The sequence below is a fragment of the Myotis lucifugus genome, unplaced genomic scaffold (genome assembly GCF_000147115.1).
Source record: "Myotis lucifugus unplaced genomic scaffold, Myoluc2.0 scaffold_311, whole genome shotgun sequence".
Classification (NCBI taxonomy): domain Eukaryota; kingdom Metazoa; phylum Chordata; class Mammalia; order Chiroptera; family Vespertilionidae; genus Myotis; species Myotis lucifugus.
This window is the reverse complement of record NW_005871359.1, coordinates 479,702-505,788: the sequence shown is the minus strand read 5'-3', so window position 1 is coordinate 505,788 and position 26,087 is coordinate 479,702. Positions and strand designations below refer to the sequence as shown.

At 53.2% G+C, this 26,087-nt stretch overlaps 1 protein-coding gene and 1 non-coding gene across 8 annotated transcripts in view; both read right to left on the bottom strand.

The window, feature by feature from the left end:
- The window catches only part of CRTC1 (CREB regulated transcription coactivator 1), a 67,143-nt gene that overhangs the window by 14,176 nt on the left and 26,880 nt on the right, over positions 1-26,087 (bottom strand). For 5 of the 7 annotated variants that reach the window (XM_014465817.2, XM_014465820.2, XM_014465821.2 and 2 more), the window contains exons 2-10: positions 17,898-18,014; positions 16,666-16,713; positions 15,090-15,227; positions 14,107-14,168; positions 11,002-11,096; positions 8,655-8,740; positions 6,461-6,501; positions 5,580-5,800; positions 618-754 (exon numbers count right to left, since the gene is read on the bottom strand). In XM_014465817.2, the coding sequence (XP_014321303.1) occupies positions 618-754; positions 5,580-5,800; positions 6,461-6,501; positions 8,655-8,740; positions 11,002-11,096; positions 14,107-14,168; positions 15,090-15,227; positions 16,666-16,713; positions 17,898-18,014 (945 nt within the window). The remainder of the gene's footprint in view (positions 1-617; positions 755-5,579; positions 5,801-6,460; positions 6,502-8,654; positions 8,741-11,001; positions 11,097-14,106; positions 14,169-15,089; positions 15,228-16,665; positions 16,714-17,897; positions 18,015-26,087) is intronic. The other 2 variants (XM_014465819.2, XM_014465824.2) reach the window with 1 other exon arrangement.
- LOC111828256 lies at positions 8,127-8,229 on the bottom strand. Its single transcript, XR_002832062.1, has one exon. It is a non-coding gene; the product is annotated as a U6 spliceosomal RNA (small nuclear RNA).

The window sequence follows — 26,087 nt, the reverse complement described above, 5'->3', positions numbered from 1 at the left end:
TCGCTCATGAATTTTACCAAACATTTAAAGAATTAACACCAATGCTTCTCAAACTCTTCAAAACAAACAAACAAAAAACAGAAGAGGAGGGAACACTTCCTAACTCATCCTATGAGCCTCAAGTGACGAAGTAAACAAGAGAATTAAATTACTAAAATCAAAAAGGGAAGTGGGAACATTACTACCAACTTTACAGAAATAAAAGGATTATGAGAGAGTACTATTACTATGAACAATCATATACCAGCTTGCTGCGTGACCTAAATGAAACAGACTAATTTCTATATACACACCATTACCAAAAAAATCAAAATTACAGTAAATTGGGGGAGAGAGGGAGATCTCTCTAAAATTTTATTTTGGAAAATTTCAACTAGATCCTAAAAAAGAGAAAGTACCATAATTGAAATATGCCCCATTCACACAGCAATTGCTAACATAGGACCTGCCTGTGATGGCAAAGGGGACTCCAGGTCACTGATTAATGCATTTCCCATGTGTTTAAAAAATTGACAAAAAGCCAAAAATGCTGGGCTGTTTCTAAGGTCTCCCTGGAAGGAGTAGGTCTCCCAGAGAGACAGAACTGGGCCGTCCCCCACGCCACTGCGCCCTCGAACCTGAGTGATGGGTGACAGCGGGGAGAGGGTGGGTGACACCTGCTGTGCCTGCTGCTGCCGCCGTGTCTCCGAACTCAGGGATAGTGGGCTGACGTTGGCCGGACGGTGCTGCGGTGAAGAGACTGGAGTGTTCATCCCTGGAAGGAAGGAAGGGTTGGCATGACTCTAGCCTCCAAAGGGCCACTCATACACCCATGGTCACTGTTGGGGACAGCTCAATTGCTCAGACAGAAGCCAGTGGGCATGACCTGATTGCCAGACCCAGGGTACCCCCTCCAAGATCCTGATACCCTGATCTTGGGGACCCCAGCTCTGTGTGGGCTCTATTCTCCTTCCAAAATCCCATGATGACAAACACTCTCCATACTGATCCTGCCATTCCTCCAGGAGGGGTGTCCTGAAGGTCCTGCTGGGCAATACTTTCCTGCTTCTGGACTGCCACATGATTGGCCCCTACATGGACATGTGACCAGGCTGATCCAATGAGAGACTGACCTAGGACTTCTGATGGAACTCCAAGAGAGGCTGGAGGTATAGAGGGTGTGTGTGTGTGTGTCATTCTGTCGCTGGAAGGGGAAGGATCAGCTGGAGAATGAGGTGGGAGAGGCAGCACCTGAGCCCCGGATGCAGCTACACTGGCACTTCCCCTCTTTGGGAGACAATCAATCTACTTTTTTCCCTAAACTGGCTTGGATTTTGGTTAGCTTCAAACAAGTCAGTCCTGCCCAACACTGGAATTTCCTCTTGACCTTCATGCCCTCCTCACCCTCATTTGATGCACATGTCCTTTCTCGTAACTGCTCCTCTGGCCAGATCTCCTCTCAGCCCTGGATTTGTATAACTGGCATCCCCTCCCTCTCCCCATCTCACTTCCACCTCCCCCCACCCACCCTTAGTGTATTTTTCATGCTGGACCATCAGCTCCACTGGCTAGAAACTCGGTTACTCTTTATCTTCTTCCAAAACCCACATTCCTGATGGAGCTCCTGCCAGAGACTCCACATCCTTCTCTCCCCTTGGCCCCCTCCCCCAGCAATCCAATGCCTGGATACAACTGTTGTGAAGGACCTGAGTGAGGTCAAATTCAGTGTGGCAGCATTTGGGGCTTCTGTTATCCCAGGCACTGTGCCAGACAGCCAACAGGCCCGCTGATGCAACGAGGAGCCCTGAGGGCCTGGCCTGACCACCCAGACTCTGTTTCCATGTCCTCAAGATGGAGATGATATCAGCTGTCCTTGCCAGTTAACTGTGAGGCTTTAATGAACTGTGAATCAAGGCCAGTGAAGGTGTCTAACTCATCCATGGGAGCCAGGCCCACCCTGCGAAGGGCACCAGATCAACCTTGTTCCAGCAGGTAAGATGACAGGTTCACGGGCCAGTGAGAATGCATCCAGTGTGCACTGAGGGAGATGATGGGCAGTTGCTTACTGTGTCATCCATGTGAGGAGAGCCAGGTCACACCTGCACTTCCCCTTGGATGCCCTGGTGGCTCCTCTTGGCCAAGCAATGCGGGGCACCTGGTGCCATGGATTGCTCCTGAGGCAGGGCCTGGGGATCCAATTTCTGCACAGAACTTGGGACCCAGAAATCAGGCTGCTATGGACACAGACATCAAGGGAGGCAGGGTCAGAGGCCTGGGCAGGAGTCCAGGAGACACCTGCTCAGAGCGCAGTTGGAATGGGTACCCCGGGCAGTTGCCTCATCTCCTCTGAGTGTCCATCACTTCATAGGTCCAGCAGGCTGAGGAACATGTGACATCCAGAGAGAGCAGATGTCAGTGTTCAGTAAGCAGCAGAGTCAAATGCCAGGAGTGAGAGGAGCAGTGGGGTGACAGCGGCAGGTGTGCCTGTGGTAAACTGGAGCTCTCTGGCCCATCTTGGGGCGTAGGATCTTGACCCACTGCTGCTAGGTCCTCTGATTCAAAAGAAGCCAGAAATCCAGGTTTTTACACGCACTCTCCTGATGTTTAAGTATCTATTCAAAGCACCACACTCACACACACAGTCGTGGGATAGACAAAATACACCACTGGGCTGGATTTGGCACCTGGGCTGCCAGCCTCTAACATCTGCCCTGAATACAAAGGTGGTTTTGAATCCTCTGCTGGACTGCAGTGAGCTCCTGGCCTCACATGGGGGCCCGGAGGGTGAACGAATGCCTTACTGTTGAATTCCTTTTGGCAACCTAGGTCACCTTTGGGAAAAGGAGTGGGGCCAGTTGGAAGGGAAGTCTGGGCAGGCAGGGAGAGCTGCCAGGGGAGGACGAGCCAGGTAATAGGGACCCATCCCAAGACACATAAGCCCTGAATGCAGGAGCAGCCAGGCACAGAGCAGTGCCAAGAAGGAGGACCCAGGCCTCTTGTCCTCCCAGGTCCCAGCGGACAGCCAGGGAACCGACTTTAGCAAATGTTGAAGGGGACGAAAGGGGCCATTGTCTCCCTCTCTGATGGGAAGGCCTCTTCCTTCTCTTGGGCTCATGATCTGACTGTTGGGTGAGCTGGGGCGGGGGCGGGGGCGGGGGGGGGGGGCAGTCTCCATGTGTGCCAGAGGCTAAGGCTCGGCTTGATTTAAAACGCACTCAGAAAGTGAAGCCCCTGTCAGGCGAGCCCCTGGAGGGGCAGGTTTGAAAACAATCCAACACATGTCAGACATCACTGGCAGATACTAGAACCAGGTGGCGAGGGTCCGATCCCCGCCCCGGGTCCCCCTCCCATATGCAGCCCAATTCAGGGTCTGCAGCTTTCACATGTGCTTGTTTTCCTGTGCTTGTTTAGACTCTGCTCAGAAGTGCAGAGCTCCTGGTGGGCGCTGGGGGGCTGCCAAGGACTCTCGGGTGGAGGGGGGTGATCCTCTGGAGGCCACAGTCAAAAGTGGGGAAAAATGGAATTTGCATATTATCCTTTTATTATATAGGATATGCATTGCCCATGAACACAGAAAATAGGGAGGTGAAGGCCTGGGGCGGGGTGGAAACCGGGTGGTGGGGGTCAAGGAGAAAAAAGGGAAGACATCTGTAATACTCTCAACAATAAAAATTTAAATAAAAAGTGGGGGAAAATGGGGCCAGGAAACGGCAGTGTCAGCATCAGCCAGGGAAAGTGGGGGGCAGTAGTCCCAGAACCAACCTTCACTCTCTTCCTCTGCACATGCACAGGCCAATGCTTACGCTGCTGCCCACTGGTCTCTAGGGGCCATGGGTCTTGGGCTTCCCTGAATCTACTCATTTGTCTTTGGGCCTTCGGGGGGGCGGGGGGCATGGCTGGGATGGTGCCCTTTGCTCTGTAGCTAAGCCTGGGTGGGCATAGGGCCGGGGCAATCTCAACATCCTCAGGCCAGAGTCCCACTCCTCTCTTCATTGTCTGGCTTCCATCCCCTTATCTAAAAACCTAGGAACATGGTACCGTCTCCAACGCACCTCACATTCGCAGGCCCATGGGCCCCAGAGGTAGGACTGACTCTCCACCACTCCTCACATCAACCCAGCTCCCAAGCCAGCCAATTTCCCCCAGAAATCTCTCTTCAGAGTGTCTGATGGGGCCCTGCCTTGGTCTAGGTGCGGCCTCCCCTCTGACAGCCTGTTCTCCCCGGGCAGTCAGAGCGCTTGCAAGTGAACGTGACTTTGAGCGTGTGATTATCTCAGAAAGTGCTGCATAGTGCTGCCCGCCACACTCAGGGTGATGACATGCGAATGCGGCTGCTCTGTGGTCCCTGTGCAGGAAGAAGGGAACATGATGTAGTGCTCTCACTGATCACCAAGTCCTGATACCTTTGGGCTCACAGAGGGGCCCCCTTGAGCCCTCCTGCTCGCTGGGGCTGCTGGGAGCACCCTATCTCCTCTCTGAATGCAAACCCACAGTCAACTCAGTGCAGGGGTCACAGTGGGGTTGCAGGGGAGTGAGGCTTAGCCCAGGGGACAGGTGAGAACAAAGTACTCAGGGTGAGTACAGAAAAGCAAAAAGCAACGCTGTGTAAGCCAGGTGGAGGGTGTGAGCAGAGGCCAGGAGGCCTCACTACGGGAAGGTGGTGTGAGCAGAGATGGGGCAGGTGAGGGGTCCTTGCCGCCTAGAGGAAGAGGAGGACCATGGGGGAGGAACAGCATGTACAGAGGCCCCGAGGGGAGCTCATTAACTGGAGAGGAGAGGTGTGGGAGGTGAAGGGCTATGCAAGGACCGGAGCAGAGGAGGGCCATGAGCTGACAGCTGTTCTGGGTGGAGAAGAGGCTGGGACTGAGAAGGGGTGTGGCAGCAGGTGGAGGCTGTACAGGATGAGGAGGGTCCGAGTTAGGCTGGGTGCTGATGGTGGGGCTAACAGACATGCCAGCTGGTCAGGGTGGGCAAGAGGACCAAGGGATTGAGGAGTACAGCTCCAGGTTCCTGGTCTGTGTTGCAGGGAGATAGTGCCATAGGCCCCTAGGAGGAACAGCGTTGGGGTGGTGCGAAGAGATACTGGGATGGGCAAGGGCCCCAAGGGTCGCCCCTGAAGACATAGCCAGGGAGAAATGAGTATGGAGCCTGGGGAGGGGGTCAGGCTGGAGTGTCCCAAGAAGGCAGCCACAGTCAGCTATGGGGTGGGAAGAAAGGGAAAGTCTGGTGGACCACACTCTCTAAAGCTCCCAGCACCCCTCAGAACCACTGTCCCATCCCTAGAGACAACATGAGCCTTCCCAATGCGGGGTCTTTGCCCAGACTGTACCCTCTGTCCTAACACCACTCGCCTTGGGATAGCCTAGTAACACCAAGCCTCCACTCCATGTTGGGCTGTTCCCACTTTATGCCCAGCATTTTGGAAGTGACCCTGCTCAGTCGTTTCTCTCTCTCTCTCTCTCTCTCTCTCTCTCTCTCTCTCTCACTCTCTCTCTCACACACACACACACAACACACACACACGCGCGCGCACATGCGCCATCCTCGCTAGCAGGTGAACTTTGCTGGGGAAGGAAGCGTCCTCACCCTCCCGGCCTTACCCTGGCCAGTGCTGCCGATGCCCAAATGCGTTAAGTTGGCAGTGAGGTTGCCGGTGCTGCTGGAACTGCTGAGCGCTGGGAAGGTGGGCTCCTCGGGGTCCAGCGGGGTTGGAAGCGGGGAGGGGAAGTGGATGTTGGTCAGGTCAGGCAGGGAACCCCCGGTGTTGTGGGTGGTAGGAATCAGGGCTGTAGTGTTTTCCTGGTCAGCAGATGGAAAGATGCTGGGAAAAGGCCAGACACAGGGGAGTTGACCTCTTGGACTGTGGCTGCTGGCTCTCCCCCAGAAGCTGTGGTGGCAGTGGTGGGGGGTGGGGGGGGCTTGAAAAAAAACACACTAACTGGTGTAAAAGGACATCCTGCGATCAGATGCTGTCATGCTCGAGAAACAACCATCAGCCCAAACCTCCAATGGGAAGCAGCTTATCCCTGCAGGGCAGGGAGAGGGGATGGGATGAGGGTCCTCCTGCTGTCTGGGGACAGTGTGTCTAAGGCAGCGGTTCTCAACCTGTGGGTCGCGACCCCTTTGGCGGTAGAACGACCCTCTCACAGGGGTCGCCTAAGACCATCCTGCATATCAGATATTTACATTACGATTCATAACAGCAGCAACATTAGTTATGAAGTAGCAACGAAAATAATTTCATGGTTGGGTCACAACATGAGGAACTGTATTTAAAGGGCCAGAAGGTTGAGAACCACTGGGACTCTAAGGGGTGGAAGCATCCCCCAGGGCAAGCCTTGCTGGGTGGCCACCAGCAGCTCAGCATCCCTCTTGTCTGGACTTGTAGCCTCTCGTGAACAGGTGGAAATTGGGGTGGGGTTGCCGTCTGAGCAGCCCCTGGTGGCCACAGGCATGCAGGGCAGGTCCCACTGTGACTTACTTGATTCCGGGGACCTCGCAGGACTTGGGCCTGGACCCTGCCTGAAAGAGAAGACAGCAAAGGCTCAGCAGCCTCCTCATAGCATGGTTGATCTCCCCAAGAGAGCTGAGTGATGCTCAAGGAGAAGCAAGCTATGGGGTCCCAGGGAGTCCCACAGATGAAGAGCGTCCCTAAGGGACTGTGTGTGGGGGGGGGAGGGGTGCCCCAGACATGCCCAGGGGCTAAACCAAGAGTTAAGTGGAGAGGATCTCCCTATGGTCCCTCCCAGCTTCACTGTGTCTGCCTGGTAAGGTAGCACAGTCCAGGGGTGATGTGGTGCCTTGTCAGAGCTGGTGTCCTGGGGGGATCGTGTTGCCTGCTCTTTACATCTCAGACCCTCAGGCTGTGCCCACAGCTGTTGGCCACCAGCTCTGTAGAGGTCCACTGGGAACCTGGGTGGCTGAGGCTAACCCCTCATATATTCCTGGATCAGGGAAGGAAGGAGAGGGAGTCAATAGGGCAGAGACTGCCTCTGCTCAGCATCTGTCTGTCCACCCCCAGAAAGAACATCATGTGGGGAAGCCTGAGGCAGCTTGGACTGGCTGCCCTGAAACAAAGAGGCTGCCACTGTGGCACTAGCGGACCGGCCTTCCTCTGGTGCCTCGAGGTGTGACTCCCATGGGGACCCCAGCATACCGCCATTTGAGGACCAGAACTCTGGCCACCCTGCAGGCTAGCCCAGGAGAAGGGGTCCTAGGGAAACCCTATGGGCAGTAAGACCTCTGTGAGCTAGAGCAGCGGTTGCCAACCGGTGGTCCCCGGACCACTGGTGGTCCGTGAGGTCTGAAAGGTTTGGCGGTCGCTGAGCTAGAGACACTATTGCCACCGGAGATCTGCAGGCTCCAGGCCAGGCCTCTAGATTCTCATTCAAGGACAAAGCAAGGAACTCTCTTCCTCAGGCAGCAGACATGACAGGACAAAGCCTGCGTGCTAACAGGCGCTCCACTGTGTCACGTTCCCTAATTCCTGTCTGCCTCTGGGGCCCTCAGGTAGACACTCCTGTTGATGTGTTCTTTAGGGATTACCAGACAAGAATGTGGACCCACTGGGGAGGGCTGGGTCAGCCCACAAACACACCCAGTGAGAAGGGAATGCCAGACTGGCAGTAACTGGGCCGCCTCAGGGGGCTTGTGACCTTGAGCTTCTGTAGGGAACTGGGTGGAAGGGATTTCTACATGGCCACAGGCTCCTTAATTCTGGGAGTAAACATTAGCTTTATTACTGGATTTTTGCAAAGCACCTTGACAATGACTTTCTAAAGAATATTTTCAAAAACATTCCACATAAACAGTCTTAAGAATTCACCCACCCTTGGCCAGTGTTTCTCAGTAGTTAGAGTGTCAGCCCCCCACCAAAAGGTTGTGGGTTCGATTCCTGGCCCGTCAGGCAACATGCAGGAGGCAACAAATTGATGTGTCTCTCACATCGATGTTTCTCTTTTTCTCTCTCTGCCCCCTTTGCCTCCCTTCTACTCTCTCTAAAAAGCAATGGAAAAAATATATGTGGGTGAGGATTAAAAAAAAAAGTCTCACCAGGATGCTGGGCTCTGCCACCCTCTTCTTACTCCCAGAATGACAGGGTGTTTCCCCACCACTAACCATCTTCTCTTTCTTTATGGCAGCACCACATTCAGGTGCAGGGACCCTGATGTCCTTGTGTCATCCTTGTGCAGGGGCCATACTAATCTCTGTATTGTCCAATGTTAGTGTATGTGCTGTGAAAGCAAGCACGGGTTTTATTTAATTCTTTTTTTTAAAACATATTTTTTACTAATAGTATTTTCAGAGAGGAAGGGAGAGGGAGAGAGAGATAGAAACATCAATGATGAGAGAGGATCATTGATTGGGTGCCTCCTGCACGCCCCCAAACCCAGGCATGTGCCCTGACCAGAATCAAACCGTGATTTCTGGTTCATAGGTCGATGCTCAACCACGGAGCCACGCTGCCAGGCTTATTTAATTCAGTACATGCTTTTCACCAGGGTAACAGGCCTGCATTCGTGGTAAATCAGCTGGCATGAGTGGTCAAATCTGAGTGAGGGTTTTACTTCAGGGAGGACGAAGCTCCTTCAATGTGTTGTTTCATCATCTTTGCTTGGCTGTGCTTAAAAAAAGACCAAGAAAGAAACCACTTCTAAAAGCCCAAAGGCTCTTACCTTCTTGGTGTCCCATACTTGCTTAGAAAGGTTCTTGTCCGTCTCTGAGGTGGTCTCCTCCATTCCTGGGACTGTTAGTAGTAAGACTAGAGTGAGGTGTGGGGAGAAGGAGAGTCAGAAAGGGAATCTCTGCAGCTGCCTGGCGGTAGCAGGAGGGCACTTCCCTGACATACAGTCACAACCGTGATAGTAATGTGCCCCAATAGTGACTTCTGGGGATTGTACTAAAGTACAAAATGGGTTTCATTAAAACAAAACAAAAACATTTTAAAAAGTCAGAGAACCTGTGACTTAAGCTCTAGAGCAGCGGTTCTCAACCTGTGGGTCGCGACCCCTTTGGCGGTCGAACGACCCTTTCACAGGGGTCGCCTAAGACCATCCTGCATATCAGATATTTACATTACGATTCATAACAGTAGCAACATTACAGTTATGAAGTAGTAACGAAAATAATTTTATGGTTGGGTCACAACATGAGGAACTGTATTTAAAGGGCCAGAAGGTTGAGAACCACTGCTCTAGACTAAGGACATGTATCATTCAGCCTCCCAATGGGATCGACTCAGCCTTGGAGATGGTGGGCTATAGAGAACAGCTGAGAACTTCTCTCTGGCTCCAGTGAATGGCCACTGCCCTGTGAACAGCTGACTCTCCCTCTTGGGCCATCATCACAGTGTCACATTGCTCAGTGTTAGATGGGTTGGGTGGAGCCACCATGGTAGCTGTGGCCCCTTAAGTTAGTTGAAATGCTAGCCAACCCTAGAGGAGGGAAGGAGGGGAAGAGAGGAGGAAAGAAGGGAAGTTCTGAGAGACTGGATGGGCATCATTTGAAGCCATGAAACCAGTCGCACCTGAAGGCCCCTTCCTTGGACCTTTTGGTAACAGTGAGACTAAACATTTTCTTGATGAGACTCAATTTCTTCATGCCTGTTGGAGGTTCAGGCCTGCATTCGTGTTAAATCAGCTGGCATGAGTGGTCAAATCTGAGTGAGGGTTTTACTTCAGGGCGGATGAAGCTCCCTCAATGTGTTGAACAGAGCCAGATAGATCAACCCCGCCTTCCTGAAACCTGGAGGGGCAGGCTCGGGGTGGGAGGGCAGCCAGGCTAAGCCCTGACTCTGTCACCGTCTGGCCCCGACTGGAGGAATGAGGACAGGTAACATGTCTCGCTTCCCCGCACCCCAAGGCCAATTGGACTCTGAGGTGCCGGGGGTTCCAGGCTTGCAGCTCTCTTCCACAGTCACAGAGCCCCACCTACCCCAAAAGCCCACATTTCTTGGGGGACCCACCATAGAGATGCCACCTCAGAATTGCCCCCCAGTACAGGAAACAGGAGGGAAGCTCCAGGCACCATGTCCTCATCACCTCTGAACATTCAGAATCCTGGCTTTTATTACGAAGACAATTCCTTCTGCAATCTCACCTTCACTGCCTGATGAGCTAGGGTCCCAGGAAGATGGAGTACAAAGAGAGTCCCCGCAAGGGGTAAAGTTCTGGTGGACAATCCTGTCAGTAGAATCTCCCTGGTGTTTACACACTTGCACAGTGAACTGCTAATAAAAAGCAATAAGCATTTGGGCTTTAACTGTACGTGATTAATTCTCTGGTTTCAGTGTCTTGGGGCAGATAGGCCCCTATGGGGTTGCCTGGGGCTGGCCTCACAGCATCACATTCCCCTCTCTGGATGATGCTGCCCCTGTTTTTAAGATGGCATGTGCCCTCCTGGAAGGTCCCAGTGATGCTGCCTATGCCTGGCTCCGAGGAGAGGTTGGGAGCCTGGGCACAGATGGCCCAGCCGCAGCGCTATGGACATGGCCCAGTTGGAGAGGAGCCTCTGGGCAAGAGCTGGGAAAGAATCAGCCTTTTTCCCACCCACCAAGGTCAGGATGGGCCTAGGATATGGACCACGAGGGTTCTGAGCAGCACAGCCAGGATATGGCCCAGTGTAAAGCCTTGGGTCAAGCTCTACCTGAAACTCAACATCTAGCTGTGACCTGCTTAGTCATGAGCTGATAACTGCCCTTTTGCTTGAGCTTGCTGTCCCCTACATTTGAAAAAAACACGCAAGGTCCCCAGACTGCGTGGCCATGCTGAATCCATGAACAGAAGGCAATAGGTGTTTACAGGCACTGCTTTCTCTGCCCAGAAACCTCCTACACACGCTTCAAAATCCAACTCAAATAGTACCATCTCTGAAGTTTCCCTGAGCCCCTCCCCTTGTCCCACAGCACCCACTGAATCTTTCTTCACAGGTCTATCCACCCATGAGCTGTGACCTCTGTGAGCATAGGGACTACCATTGGACTTGCCTGACCTGAGGAAAGATGCCCATGTACCTGGCCCATACCTCTTTTCTGGTGTGCGTCCTGGGACCCCCCCATAAAGGGCTCTGGCTGGGTGGGTGTCATTGTGCTCTGGTGCAGGGCAGAGTCAGAATTGGTCCTAGGAGAGGAGAGAGACAGTGAACATAGGCCCTAAGGATGATGGAGGAGGACAGTCCTGGCTCCACTTGATCCAGGACACACCGGATGGGACAGAGGCGGGGCAGTTGTAGGTCTTTTTTTGTGAGCTGTTGCACCTGAGCATTATTCTCAAAAGAACCACAGGAGTGACCATGACCATGGTTTTCGTCTGCAAAGCCTGTTTGCAGAAGAGATGTCCCCCTGTCCTAACCTGCCTGTCTGTCCCCAGTCCCTCCCACCTCCCCACCCTCTGTGTACTTCTCTGCTTTAAGGAAAGGACAGAGCCTTCTTGCTGAAACCTTTTGGAGAGGGGGCCCAATGGTCCCACCGTGGCCAAGCCTTGTGGGTACAAGCCCCTAGCCCATCACTGGGTCCCCTTTGGTGACAAACACCAATGGGCAACCCCACCCTCTGGGACACTCAGTTGCAAACAAGGTGTGATGGGCAGGAAGAGGAGGCAGTGACATAAGGCTCAGAGAAGGCCCCAGAAAGAATGCATCCCCTGGGTGGGAAGGGGAGGGAATGGCGTGTGTGTGTAGGTGAGGATCTTGTTCCAATCAGCCCAAATGCTGCCAAGAGCTCAATCTTCCACCCCAGGGTCAGGGCAATCTGCCCCCAGCTACAGGTGCCTGGAGGGAGGGGTTTCAGAACAGCCCTCAGCTGCCCAGGACACTATGGGTGCCCAAGGGTAGCTGGGTGAACATGCAAAGGTGCATCAGCACAGCTAGCAATTCGGGGATGAGAATAAGAGCTGCATGCACCCAATGGGGATGACCCAGACACTGAGAGTGACATGGAAGAAACTTAGTTAAGGGAGAAGAGCAGATTACAAAGGATCAACCATTCTCTGATCCCAGGGCTAGCTGCGCAGTGAGGAACCAGTCAGGGTCCTAGCCGCCCCTTCACCCCAACTATGTGTCTTTGAGCAAGTATTCTGACCTCTCTATGCTCACTTTCCTTATATCTACAATGGGGATGATAACAACTCCTATTCCACAATGCTCTGTGTGTTTTATATCAGTTAATGTATTGATGGTTGAATAGGGCCTGATATATGATAAGTACTTGGTGGGAATTTAATTATGCTATTGAGTTAAATATATTACATACTGTATGATACACATATATATTTTTAAGTTTCCTTACTTTTGGTCTTTTTTTTTTTTTTTTTTTTTTTTTTTACTGAAATTGCATATACACATACACATTTTCTGTATGTGGTAAAGTATGGGTAACAAACTTGACCATTTTAACCATTTTTTTCATAATTTAATTTTTTTAAATTTAATGATTTTTAGAGAGGGGCAGAAGGGGAGAAGAAAACATCAATTTGTTGTTCTACCCATCCATGCATTCACTGGTTGATTCTTGTATGTACCTTGACTGGTGATCAAACCTGCAACCTTGGCATATTGAGACAATGCTCTCACCAACTAAGCTACCCAGCCAGGGCCTTAACCATTTTTAAGTGTATACTTCTGTGGCATTAAATGGATTCACATTGGGTGCAGCCAACACCTGTATTATATAGACTATAGGCCCAGTGCACTAATTCATGCATGGGTAGGATCCCTCAGCCTGGCTGGCGATCGAGGCCTATCGGGGGGCTGACCAGCTCAGGGGAGGGACCCCGGGAGGTTGGCTGGCCAGCCCCCCAATTGGGGTCTATTGGGGGGCTGGCTGGCAGGGAGGAGGGACCACGGGAGGTTGGCTGGCTGGTTGGAGGGGCCAGCCGGCCAGGGGGAGGGGCCACAGGAGGTTGGCTGTGGGAGCACACTGACCACCAGGGGACAGATCCTGCAATGAGCGCCTGTCCCCTGGTGGTCAGTGCGCATCATAGCGATTGGTCTACCGGTCATTCCGGTCGGTTGGTCCTAACAGTCACTTAGGCTTTTATATATATAGATATTTATACTTATTATTTTAGACCTTTCTAGATAATGGTATTATGGGTGCTTTTTCCTCCTTTGGGTACATTTATTTATTTTCCTAATCTTCTAGCAATAAATGTATAATACTCTTTATAATCATATTTTCATGACTGTTTAGCAATGTGGGAAACCACAACATTAAATGGGGGGGAAAAAGCAAGCTACAACGCTGAATAACCTATCTAATAAAGAGGGAATATGCTAATTGACCCTCACGCCATCGCAAAGATGGCAGTGCCCACAGCCAGTAAGGAGGGAATATGCTAATTGACTGTCCCACCCTCAAAGATGGCAGCGCCCACAGCCACAAGATGGCAGCGCCCAGTCCCCTCAGCCCCGCCGGGGCGGCAGGCGTACTGCTTCGCGTGCCTGCCTCCTGAGTCCCCCAGTCCCCTCAGCCCTGCAGCAGCTCAGGGCCGGCCCGAGGTGCAGGCAAGCCTCGGATATCGGCTGCTCAGCCACCCAGGGCCAGCCCAAGGTGCAGGTAACCAGGGCCAGCTGAGGCTTGCGCTGCCAGCAGTAGCAGCAGCAGAGATGTGATAGGGCGTCGCCCGCCCCCGAGGGCTCCTGTGAGAGGGGGCAGGCTGGGCTGAGAGACCCCCCATTCCTGTGCATAAATTTTCATGCACCAGGCCTCTAGTCCAATATAATTTCAGCTTTGCTTAAAAAAGAAAAAGAGCTGATTTCTAAAAACTCCTAGATGCTTTTTTATTTTTATTTTTTTAATATATATTTTATTGATTTTTACAGAGAGGAAGGGAGAGAAATAGAGAATTAGAAACATGGATAAGAGAGAAACATTGATCAGCTGCCTCCTGCACACCCCCTACTGGGATGTGCCTGCAACCAAGGTACATACCCTTGACCGGAATCGAACCTGGGACCCTTCAGTCCGCAGGCCGACGCTCTATCCACTGAGCCAAACCGGTTAGGGCTCCTAGATGCTTCTTAGTTTTGTCATTTTAAAGTGACTACATATTGATTTTCCAAGCACAACCAGGATGAAAGTTTGGTTTTGTTTTCAACAAGAGGGCTAGGGGCTGGTTCTGGGTCACTGACCTTCTCCAGCTGGTGTCCGAGGGTGGTGAGAGGTACACAGTACCATAGGGGCAGCTGTCCGCTTGAGTGTGAGTTAAGGGGTCGGTGCTGTTGACTTAAGCCCCACCCTAGCCCCAAAAACCTGGTGGCCAGGCTACTGGGAACCTGCAAACAGCTGGGCCTGCAGGGCAGGAAGGGGGGGCCCTTTCCTTCCTGGCTGCGAGTGGCCCCAGGGGTGACCCCATCCACCTAGCACTCAGCACTCACCCCCTGCGAGCACACGTGCGGGCTACACCCCTTCCAAGAGGGGCCCCAGCTGTGAAACTGGGGCTCATGGGGGCGGCAGGGAGTCTAGTTCAGATGACCCAGGTCATGACTCTTAATTCTGGGCTGATGGGCGGATCCTGGGGCCTGAGGGCTCTGTCTGGGGCCCAGCTGGTCAGGCTTCCCCTGCCGCGGAAATGAGAACCAGGAAAGAACAGGCTTCTCTGTTCTAGGAAGCAGAGGGTCCCAGAGCAGCACTCAGACTCTGGGGGGGCGGGGTGGGGGGGCGCTGGCTGGCTGGCTGAGCACCAAGGGGTGGCCAAGGTTGGGGGGGAACTCCTGACGCTCTCTCTGCTTAGCTAAGGTACAGACAGAAATTTTGTGTTTTGAGAGAGGTACACCAACATGGCCTTAATGTGTAGTCACTCTGCTCACAGCCTTCCTGGGCCCCATTGCCCAGCTGGGCATCCAAGTACAATGTGATTCAACATCACCTTCCCCAATTCTCACCTCAGGCTGCATGCTCCAGCAGCCACTTCTGCATCCTTGTTCCCTGTGTCCCTCAGTCCCCATCTAGCCAAAGGTTCTTCAGCTTGCCTCACTGCCTCCTCTGGGAAGTCCACTGGGGCGACCCCGATCCATCCCTAGAGCTGGTAGCTCCATTAGTTAGACAAATTCAGGGTCCTGCAGTCACCAACAGGGCCCTGCCCCCCTGTCCAAGTCCTCTGGGAAAAGGATATCTGCCGTCCATGTTTGTCCACTGACAGAGGCCGGCGGTGTGGGGAGCTGAGCCGGCCGCGCTCCCGGTATACTCTGTCCACCAGCCCATGGTGCCGGGTAGTCCGGCTGGTGTCCAGGCCTGAGGACTGGAAGGGTGTCTGGGGGAGGGGAGAGGGAGAGAAGGAGATGGGGGAAAAAATGAGAGAAACCCAAAATGGTTATCAGCTGTGGCCTGTCCTCAGGATCTGACCTCCTGGCTTCCCACTCCTGAGACAACCTTGGCCACATGAGGCAACCCAGACCAATTTCCTCCTTTGACCAGCTCCCGGCCTCCTAGGACTATGGGTTGGGGGCAAGTTGAGGACCCCGGGCGCCGAGGTGGCAGGCGTGCAGTGCGGCAGGCATGCACAGCCAGGCAGAATGACACAAGCTCGGGGCCAGTGCTGGCCAGGGTGCCAGGGGTGCAGATGGCCTGAGCAGTCCCCAACCCCCAACCCCCACCCTCAGCCTCACCAGGTGCAGACAGGCCTCCGCCTTCTCTCTCGGGCCTGGCTGGCCTCCTTTTCCCACCTACGTCATCCCTGGAGAGGCTGCCAAGAGACAGCCCAAGGCTCTAGCCGAGGATGTGAAGGGCCACCTGGCCAAGTGCTGGCTCCCTGGAGGCTCCTTGTTGAGCCTGGGGTCAGCCTCAACTGAGAGCAGCCCCCAGCGCTCTCCACCACATCCTGGCAACACCATTAGCCAAGTGTAGGCACTTTCTGGAGCCCTAGCCCATGGCTTGGCAGGATAGGGCTTCTTCCAGCACCTGGGGCTGGCATGAGGTCCCGGCCAGGCCCTACTCCCTCTCCCAGCTCCATGCCCCTGGGGCCCCCAGGAGCCTGCTCTCCCTAGCACTGTGGGGCTTCTTGCCATCTGACTGTGGTAAGACTGGCAACTTTAGCCAGCTCTGGACACAGCCTGTCCCCCTCCCCGGCCATCTGGTCCTTGGGCCTTCCTCTCTTCTCTGGGAAGTGGGGCAAAAAGTGGCTGAAATCCTGCTCTTCCCCATGTATCTAAACACCTCACTTGGCATTCAGGGCTGACTGCTCTCCAGTGTCCAGGACCCCTCTCTCTCTGACCCAGCACAGACCTGCCAGCTTGGGAGATAGCAGGTATCCACTGTAGTATTGGCCACGACTTGGGCTCAGCTGCAGAGGGAGGGAGCCTCACCCTCCAGCAGGGACACCAGAGGGCAGAGGCCATTCATCTCCTCTCAGAGATGCCTGGGGAGCAGAGGGGAAACTGAGATGGCTGAAGCATAGCCAGAGGCAGAGAGAAGCTCGGCCCGGCCGCAGCCCAGCTCACCAGGCCGAGTCTAGAATCTGTGCACACCTGTGTGCATGTGTCATGGGAACAAACATGCAGCGTTGGTGCACATGCTTGAATTCTTGGGTGGGATCTCTCCATGTGACCACACGAATTTCCCCAGACACGGGGGTGGGGGGTGGGGGGGTCAGAGCAAATCAGTTTCCATTTGTCAGACAGGACACCTCCCACCAGGCCAGGAGGGCAGCCACACTGGGGACACCAATAGCCTCAGCCCAGGGGCTCATTTACCAGAAAGACAGGAGCCGCTGCCAGGGCATCCCCCAGAAATCCGCTGGGCTAGAATGCAAAGAACCAGATTCTGAGATGCTCCAGCCTCACCCTCAGCCCTAGGACCCAGCAGGCCCTGCACCCTTAGCCCTGCGGCCACGGTGATCCAGGCAGGGCCAGCTTGGGTGCCCAGAAAGATGCTCCCCTCCAGTGGAGCACATAGATATTGTGCTCCAGGAAGACAGAGGAAGGGGGAGAGCCAGGGAGGAGGAAATACCCTGACAAAGAGGTCAGGTTTTGGTCAGCTAGACAGCCCTATGCATCTGTTCTCATGAGGCTGCTCAAGGAGGCCATACCCCAGGGGCCCAGAAGTGAGCAGGGCAGACCCAGAGTCAGTCTGGGGGACCTGGCCAGTGGCCTACTGCATCCTGGCAGCATTATCATGGGAGGAGTAGGAGTTGGTGGATTACTCAGGTGGGAGCTGAGCTCCCTGAGGACCAGCCCAAGTTCCACCTGGGCGATCAGCATGTGGACAGATGTGATTGTTTCTGGGGCCCTGTCTCAGCAATGGGATGAAAGTGTGACAGTCCATGGACCTGTCCCTGCAGAGCAGACACCATGCTGGAGTGGCCTGGCTCTCAGCCCTGGCTCCCTGGCCCACCTTGCTTCCACTTCCACCTGTAGACTAGGGTCAGGCATGGCCCCAGGGAAGAGGCTGGCCCTGCGCCCAGGTGGTGAGTTTTATCTCTCGCTATTTATGATAAGGATGTGCATGGCGGCCTAGTGGCCTGCGGGAGCCATGCTGTATAGGTCTCTGCCAAGAAACATTTGTAGACAAGTGGGGTCAGGTCTCAGGGCCTCCTTCTGAGAACCTCTGGGCTTGAGGATTAGTAAGGCTGATGGAGCCAAGCCCCAGAGGCCCTAAGCGGTTCCCGCTGCTGCACAGACGGCCAACAGGTGTAGTGGCTGCCGAAACGCTCGCAGCCAGACTGAGGCCTTGCTGCAGGGTCTGTTGATGCTGACAGGGGACTGGCCAGGGGGGATCTGGGCAAGGTCTGGCCAGGCCATCCCAGGGACAGAAAAGGAGTAGGAGGGTGTGGGGTGGGAGGGCTGCAGCAATAGTTTGCTGACCCTGGCTGTCCAAAGCAGCCATCACACACAAATTTGCCCAGAGTGGATGTGCCCCAGGTGGGAGCCCAGGGCAAGCTCCCACAGGAAGGCAGTGTGGGAAGAGCGTGTGGGGGATTGCTCACCTGGAACGGTAAATCCACAGTGCCGCTCCCAATCTGGTTCACATTGGGCAGGGACCCGCCATAGTACTGGCCACGGCTTGGGCCCAGCTGCAGGTACTGGGACTTTTGGAGCTGGAGCTGTAAGAGAAACCGGCAGCTGCAGCGAGGGCTGGGGGGGCCATCCTCAGCACACCTTGCCTGGAAAGGACCCATGTGGTGGGGTCAGTAGCACCAATCACAGAGGGTGTAGGACCCCATGACTCAGATTCTCAAAGAAGCCAAGTGTCTCTCCACCCAAAAAGGCAGAATCAGAAACCCAAGGTGCCACAAGAGGTCCTCCCCAGGACTGTGTGAACCTCAGGGAGCTTTCTTTGCTGGCTGACGCGGCAGGTTTGTGAATGAGTGAGAGTATAGAGCAGGCCTGGAGCCTAGAGCCTGAGGAGGAGGCCTCTCACCCACCCGGGGGAGCCATTTCTCATCGTGGCCAAAGGCTTTGTTACTGGGCACAGGCCAGATGCTGCAAAATGATGCCTGGACAGACACAAGAGAAATCTTCTTTCCAATGGCCTGGATCAGAGGAGTCAGCTCAGAAGTGTAGCACTGACTTTCAAAGTGCAAGATGTGGCTCCTCCGGCAGCACACAAGACAAGCAGATCTGCCTGAGTTCAAGGGTCCTGCCCAAGGCCCCAGGCTCCTTCTGCCTGTCCGTCCCTCTGCCTCACCAGGACTGGGCCCAGTGGTTGGCTCTCATCTGGGCTGGCGGAATTCCTGCAGTCCTCTGCCCATCACTCAATTGGGGACTTTTCCCACTTCAGAACCAGAAGCCCGAGATTCCCTGACCAGCAATGGCTGCCTCGGACCTGGACAGGCAATCGCTTCTTCTCTCTCAAGCAGCTGAACCACTTTTTGGGAACAAGATCAGATGCCCTGGCCCAGGCAGCACCACCTACAGCCCATCACACTGCTGTGGGAGGCAGGTATCATGAACAAGGGGTGGCTGGCTGGGCATGCAGGAAGGGGTGGTGTCGCTCTCCCAGCTGGGGCGGTTGCTAGGGTCAACTCTGTGTACACAACAAGGCCACTTGTGGTCCCTCACAAATAGCTCCTAGTGGCCTCCACCAGCTGGCCGCCCACACCACCCGCTCCCCAACTAGTGCCCAGCTTCCTGTGGGGGTGGGGGTTAGACACTGGAGGGAAAGTGAAGCCTGGAAACTGGCCACCCACTCAGCAGAGCACCTAACTCAGGTGAACAGCTGTTTCCTGCAAGCTGTGTGGAACTGGGAGAGAGGCTGACCTTGCTCTATTCCTACCCAGGTGGATTTCAAGTCTGTGGGCCCAGCCCAGGGTCTGTCTTTGACATGAATACCCCACTGTGTCCCTCCCCACAGTTATGAGGAACAACACAGGCTAGGGCCCCCACTCATGCCTTGGCACAGGTAACCTCAGACCCGAGACCCACTCCATTCCCTCCTTGTGTTTGAGCCCTGCTTCCACCTCTTAAGAACCACCTCTGGGGCCACAGCCCCCTTCTGGCCCTCATTTACCCCCACCAGTTTCCTCATCTCAGCCCCTTTGTTCCCCTTACCCTCTCAGCACATGCAAAATGTCCTTCTCACCTGTCCCTGCCCAACACCCACTCCCCTGTGGAGAGCCCTGTGCAAATGGTGACTTCTCCAGCCTCCCTCAGTCCCACCTTGCTGAGAGGACACCTACAGGTCTGTCAGCTTCTGTCAGTGCCTACACCGTGCTGGTCACAACTCCCCCTGCACAGGCAGCAGCATCCATTGGGCTGGGTAAAGTGGAGACCACAAGGGCATGGAGACCACAAGGCCAGTGGCTCTGGGAAGATGTGGTGTGACGGATGCAGCCACTTCTTTAGGGCCCTCCCCAGGCCTCAGTACCCCCACCCCTGCGCCAACAGGCTGCAGTGACACCCCCACCTGTCAGCCTCTCCCAGGCTTCACTCTCTAGACAAGCCAGCCTTGATCAGGCTAAATGGTGGGCCTTCTAATGAGATTAAGGGGAGTCAGTGTGCTGAAGGCTGAGCTCTGTCCTGCAAAGCCAGCGAGAAGTCGTGTGCTCTGGACAGGCCTGTTTGCCCCTCTCACCACAACGGCTTCACAGTCTGGCCCTTTGCTTTCCCCGACCACCAGGCTCCACAACTGAGATGGCTGCTGCTGTGAGGCCTTTGCACTGGTGCTGCCTCCTCTATGAGGCTCTTCCCACTGGGCTAGCCCAACACTGAGCACCTCACCCCCACAGGGTTACCTCCTCCACAAAACTACCTGACTGAGGTCTGTCTGATCCCATCAGATTGCCGGCCCCATAAGGACTCTGGCACAATGGAAGAGTCCAGCACACATGGGGAACAAGTAAAAATAAGGTGACATATGAGGACAGGAACAAGAGTTGGATACACTCAGGATCCCAGGCAGGAACCACATTTCTCCTGTGCCCACATGGGACTCTTAGCCCCAACCTCCAGGAAACTAAGGCTCAAGAAAGAAGAGATGGCTGTTCGAGTGCAGAGGCAGCATGTGCCCCAGTCTGGGGCCCAATCTGAGAACCACCCATGAGAGGGAAGCAAAGAGCACACATTGTCCCCTTGCCAGCTCAGGCACATGATGCTTCTGGGACCGAGCACTGACTGGGACCCAGGGGGATTTGCATACCCTGGCTCAAGCCACCTTTGGGAGTGTCCCTGGGAGGGAAAGACCGGAGCTTCACCAGGTTCTCCAAGTGTTCCAACAGCCATTGGGGACACATGCAGAGAGCCCCCCGGAACTCCTAATAGGATCTAATTTTGATTCTTATGGAGCCACGTGAGTTTTCTGGGGCCACCATTCTCTGACAGGTGTATTCACCCAGTTTGTCTGGCTGAATTCCTCCAGGTTCCTTCCCAGGTTCAGCTTGGGCAGCAGATGAGTTCCAGATGGTAGACAGCCCCTCCTGGGCTCCATTCCCCACACTGGGCCCTCCCCTATACTGCTCAGTTGAGGTGACATGTGCATGGCTATGAATATCTCACTGAGGCCATGGAGGACAGCACCAAACACCCTGGGCCTAGTTATTCCAGGGAGAGGAGGACTGAGGGTCACCAGCTCTGACTTGTGACTCCCCAGTCTCCATCCTGTGGCTGCAAGAGATAGCAGTGACCACTCAGGCCACGTGTCCATGGGTCATGCTGTCTCTCCCCAGGTCTCCCCTTCCCCACTATGTAAAGGATTGGAAACCTGGGCTCTGAGGGAGATGGCTGTACTAGCAGGTGCCCCAAAAGGAAGGCCCAAAATAGCTTTTCTTTTTTTCACTAATCCTCATCGGAGGATATATGTTTCTATTGATTTGAGAGAAAGAGAGAAAGGGAAAGAGAGAGAGAAACATCAATGTCAAAGAGAAGCATCGATCAGCTGCTTCCCATATGTGCCCGACCAAGGATTGAACCTGAAACCTAGGTAAGTGGGGCCTTGACTTACGAGGTTAATTCGTTTCGTGACGGAGCTCGTAACTCAAATTACTCCTATGTCAAATCAAAAAGTGAACGAGTGAGACACGTGATGCTGGGCTGATGTTGTGGCATTCACTGTGACGTTCGCTGCGTCAACTAGCGGTGGGGTATCTGAAGCTGGCTCGTAACCCGAATTTTAGCTCGCAACTCAAAGCAAAAAATCGGCCGAGAGACGGCTCGTATCTCGAAAAACTCGTTAGTCGGGACACTCGTAAGTCAAGGCTCCACTGTATGTGCCCTGACTGGGAATTGAACCCACAACCTTTTGGTGTAGGGCAGTGGTCGGCAAACTGTGGCTTGCGATCCACAATCGGCTCTTTGGCCCCTTGAGTGTGGCTCTTCCACAAAATACCTACTTCTGCGCATGGGCCACGAACTTTCAATAGCACTGTACATGCGCGCCCGCACGTGGTATTTTGTGGAAGAGCCACGCTCAAGGGGCCAAAGAGCCGATTGTGGTTCACGAGCCGCAGTTTGCCAACCACTGGTGTAGGGGATGACGCTCCAACCAACTGAGCAACCTGGCCAGGGCTTTTCGCTCTTTTTTAAACTTCTTTTTTTTTTTCTATCAAAACAAAGTTCCCATAACATATAACAAACCATTTTAACATATACAATTCAATGACATCTAGTACATTCACAATGTTATGCAACCATCACCTCTTTCTAGTTCCAGAACATTTCTGTCAACCCAAAGGGAAACTGCATCCCCATTAGCAGTCACGCCCCATCTTCCTCCCCCTCAACAATCACTAAGCCACTTTCTGTCTCTATGGATTTTCCTGTTCTGCACCTTTCATACAGATGGAATCACATTTTGTGGCCTTTTGTGTCTGACTTCCTTCACTCAACACAGTATTTTCTAGGTTTATCTCCATGTTGTAGCATGTGTCAGTGCTTCACTCCTTTTCATGGCTGAATAAAGTTCCACTGTGTGGATGAACCACATTGTGTTTATCCGACATCTACTGAGGGACTCTGGAGCTGTTTCTACCTTTTGGCAACTGTGAATATGGTGCTCCTGTGGACATAGGTATACAAGTATCTGTTTGAGTCCCTGTTCAAATCTCTAGGTATATATCCCTAGGAGTGGAATGGCTAGGTCATATGGTAACTCTGTAATTTATTTTTTGAGGAATAGCCATTCTGTTTTCCATAGTGGCTGTACCATTTTACATTCCCACCAATACTACATAAGGGTTCCAATTTCTCCACACCCTTGCCTATGCTTGTCCGTTTCTGTTGTTTTAACAGTAGTCATCCTGATGGGTATGACATATCTCATTGTGGGTTTGGTTTGCATTTCCCTGGTGACTAGTAATGTTGAGCACCTTTTCATGGCTTGTTGGTCATTTGTCTAACATCTTTGGAGAAATGTGTCAAGTCCTTTGCCCATTTTAAAATTGGGTTTCTCTTTTTTCGTGTTGAGTCATAAGAGTTCTTTATATTTCTGAATATTAATCCCTTATCAGCTATATAGTTTGTAAATATTTTCTCCCATTCTGTGAGTTCTTTTTACTTTCTTAATAGTCTCTGGATGCACAAAAGTTTTAAATGTTGATAGGGTCCAATTAACCTATTTTTCTTTTGTTGCTTGTGCTTTAGTATCATATCCAAAAAGCTATCGCCAAATCCAAGGCCAGGAAGTTACACCTATGCTTCCTTCTATATTTGCTCCACTTCGAGACTTTGTGTTAATTCTTATTAATGTTGTTGCTGCCCTGGTCCTACATCACAGCCTACCCTCATGCCAACCAAGGGCTCCATGGTGAGGAGCCCAGCCAACCCCCAGAAGCATGCCAGGGACACTGGAGTTTTGAATCACACATCTGCTTAGTGAGGGAGGGAATAATGAATGAATGAGGGAATGAATGAAAGCATCACAGGCTTGTGGCCCAGCAAGGATTCCAGGCTGAGTCACCGCCCCCCCTTCACCCCCCAAGCTGAGTGAGATACTCCCCAGCTGCCTCCTTATTCGTTCCCAAAGTGTAAATACAGAACCAGATACACAAACACCGAGTGAGTCTCGGAATGCCTTTAATCAGGCTCTGTGGTTGCTGCCAAGTTCCTGGCCCCGGCTGAATCAGAGAGTCCACTGGGAGCACGTTTGTTTCCCTGTTGGTGCAGTTGTTGAGCACAGACCTTCCGGCTGGGATGTGTGAAGGGTCCCTCGGGGTCTGAGCTCAGCACAGCTGGATCATGTGGGCCTCTCTCCCAGAGAATGAGACCCCAGACCTGCCAGCCAGCTGGGAGCCCACCCTGAATGAGGCCTTGCTGCAGCCCTCAGCAGGGGAGACAGGACTTAACTTCCATTTTATAAGCAAGGAAACTGAGATACTGAGGGACAACAAGCCCTGAGGTTGCCCAGTGACAGGAGGGGTCTCAGTCACAATCCAGGCTCTTTTCCTAACAAACCCAACTTTCCGCAAGGCCCTTCCTTCTACCTCTGGTTCTTGAACCCACTCCACTCTTTTGTAGAACTTTCCATGGAGCTCCTTCTCATCACCTGGATTTCAGCTCATACACCTCCTCAGGGAGTCTTCCCTGACCCCTACTTCCAAAACAACCCTCTATCTTAGTCCAGACTGCTATAATAAAGAACCACAGACTAGGCAGCATAAACAACAGAAACTTATTTTTCATGGTTCTAGAGGTTTGGGAGCCCAAGACCAATATGCCGGCAGAGTGGGGTTCTGGTGAGGGCCCTCTTACTGGGTTGCAGATGGCCACCTTCTCGCCATGTCCTCACATGGTCTTTCCTTGGGTGTGTGTGAAAAAGACTCTCTCCTCTTCCTCTTCTCACTAGGGCACCAGTCATACTGGATCAGAACCCCACCCTTATGACCTCATTTCACCTTAATCACTTCCTCAAAGGCCCCATCTCTACATATACTCATACTGGGGATTAGGGCTTCCACATGTGAATTCAGTCCACGACACCTGCTCTGGGATATGTTGCCTGCCTGTGTCTGCCAGTGGGCCAGTGGGCCAGTGGGCCCTGATGGCTGGAGTCCTGCTTGCCGGCCCTCCCTGGGTACCCTCTAGGACCAGTGCCCACCCCAGGAAGTGACTATCCACAGCTGAGAAGCTCAGAGTCACCCCACAGCCAGCCAGGACCAGGGACCCCTGGACTCTCCTAGCAGAAGCCTCCAGGCTGCAGAGTGGCCTGTGGGAAGGGGCCTTCTTGTGCCTGGCCCTAGATGCAAGAGTCAGTGAGGTAAGGGGGTGCTCCTCAGGTGCTGCTGAACAGCAGAGGGGAGGAAAATTTCCAGAATCAGTTAACATAAAGTGACACACCTGCTCAATGGGGTCATGGGCTGGGAAATGGATGGGAGCACCTGAAGAGCATCACATGTGGCTGCAAGGCTGTGAGATGGACCTGGAACAGAGGGTGAAGCAGCTCAGCCCCTGTGCTGGGCTGACTTGGAATCTCAGAATGTGACCTTGCTTGAAAATGGAGTTTTTGCAGATGTAATTAGTTAAGACTCTTGAGACAAGATCATCTTGAATTTAGGGAAATCCCTAAATCCAACTACTAGTGTCCTTATAAGACGAGAATAGTGCCCTAGCCGGTTTGGCTCAGTGGATAGAGCGTCGGCCTGCGGACTGAAAGGTCCCAGGTTCGATTCTGGTCAAGGGCATGTACCTGGGTTGCAGGCACATCCCCAGTAGGAGGTGTGCAGGAGGCAGCTGATCGATGTTTCTCTCTCATCGATGTTTCTAACTCTCTATCCCTCTCCCTTCCTCTCTGTAAAATATCAATAAAATATATTAAAAAAAAAAAGAAGAAGAAGAGAATAGAGACAGACAGGGATGGAAGCAGAAATCGAGGTGATATAACCACAAGCCAAGGAACCCCAAGGGTTCGTGGCAGCCCCTAGAAACCAGGAGCAAGGCTTGGGACAGACTCTACTTCAGGGCCCCCAGAAGGATCCAACCCTGCCCATACCCTGATCTCAGACTTCTAGACCCTAGAACTATAAGGGAATAAATTTGTTATTTTAAGCCCGAGACTGGACAGTTGAGGAGAGCTGACAACAGGAACCTCAAGCTGACACTCCAGGATAAAGATTGAGCTAGTAAGCCCTGGCTGGTGTGACTCAGTTGGTTGGCGCATCATCCCATACACCAAAAAGTGGCAGGTTCAATTTCCAGTCAGGGCACATACCCAGGTTGTGGGTTTGATCCCTGGTCAGGGTGTGTGCGGGATGCAACCAATCAATGTTTCTTACATCAATGTTTCTCTCTCTCCCCCTTCCTCTCTATAAAAATCAGTAAAAAATATGCCCAACCGGTGTGGCTCAGTGGTGGAGCATCGACCCATGAACCAGGGGGTCATAGTTTGATTCTCAGTCAGGGCACATGCCCAGGTTGTGGACTCAATCCCTTGTAGAGGGTGTGCAGGAGACAGCCAATGGATAATTCTCTCAGTCATTGATGTTTCTCTCCCTCTCTCCCTTCCTCGCTCTATCCTGGGTGCACTGGGCGGAGCAACAGAAATGTGGGGCCTTGCTGGGTATGTAGCTCAGCCTGGCTGCACACCTCCCTTTGGCTTGCATCTGGACACCATGTCCACAGGGCTGGAGCATGATGCTGTGAGCAATGCAACTTGCCCCCACCTCCTCATCTCTGCTTTGTATAAGTCTTGGCTGATCTGGGACAGGTATGAGGGCCCTGAGTGGGAAGTGGGGGGCTGAGCTTTGCAG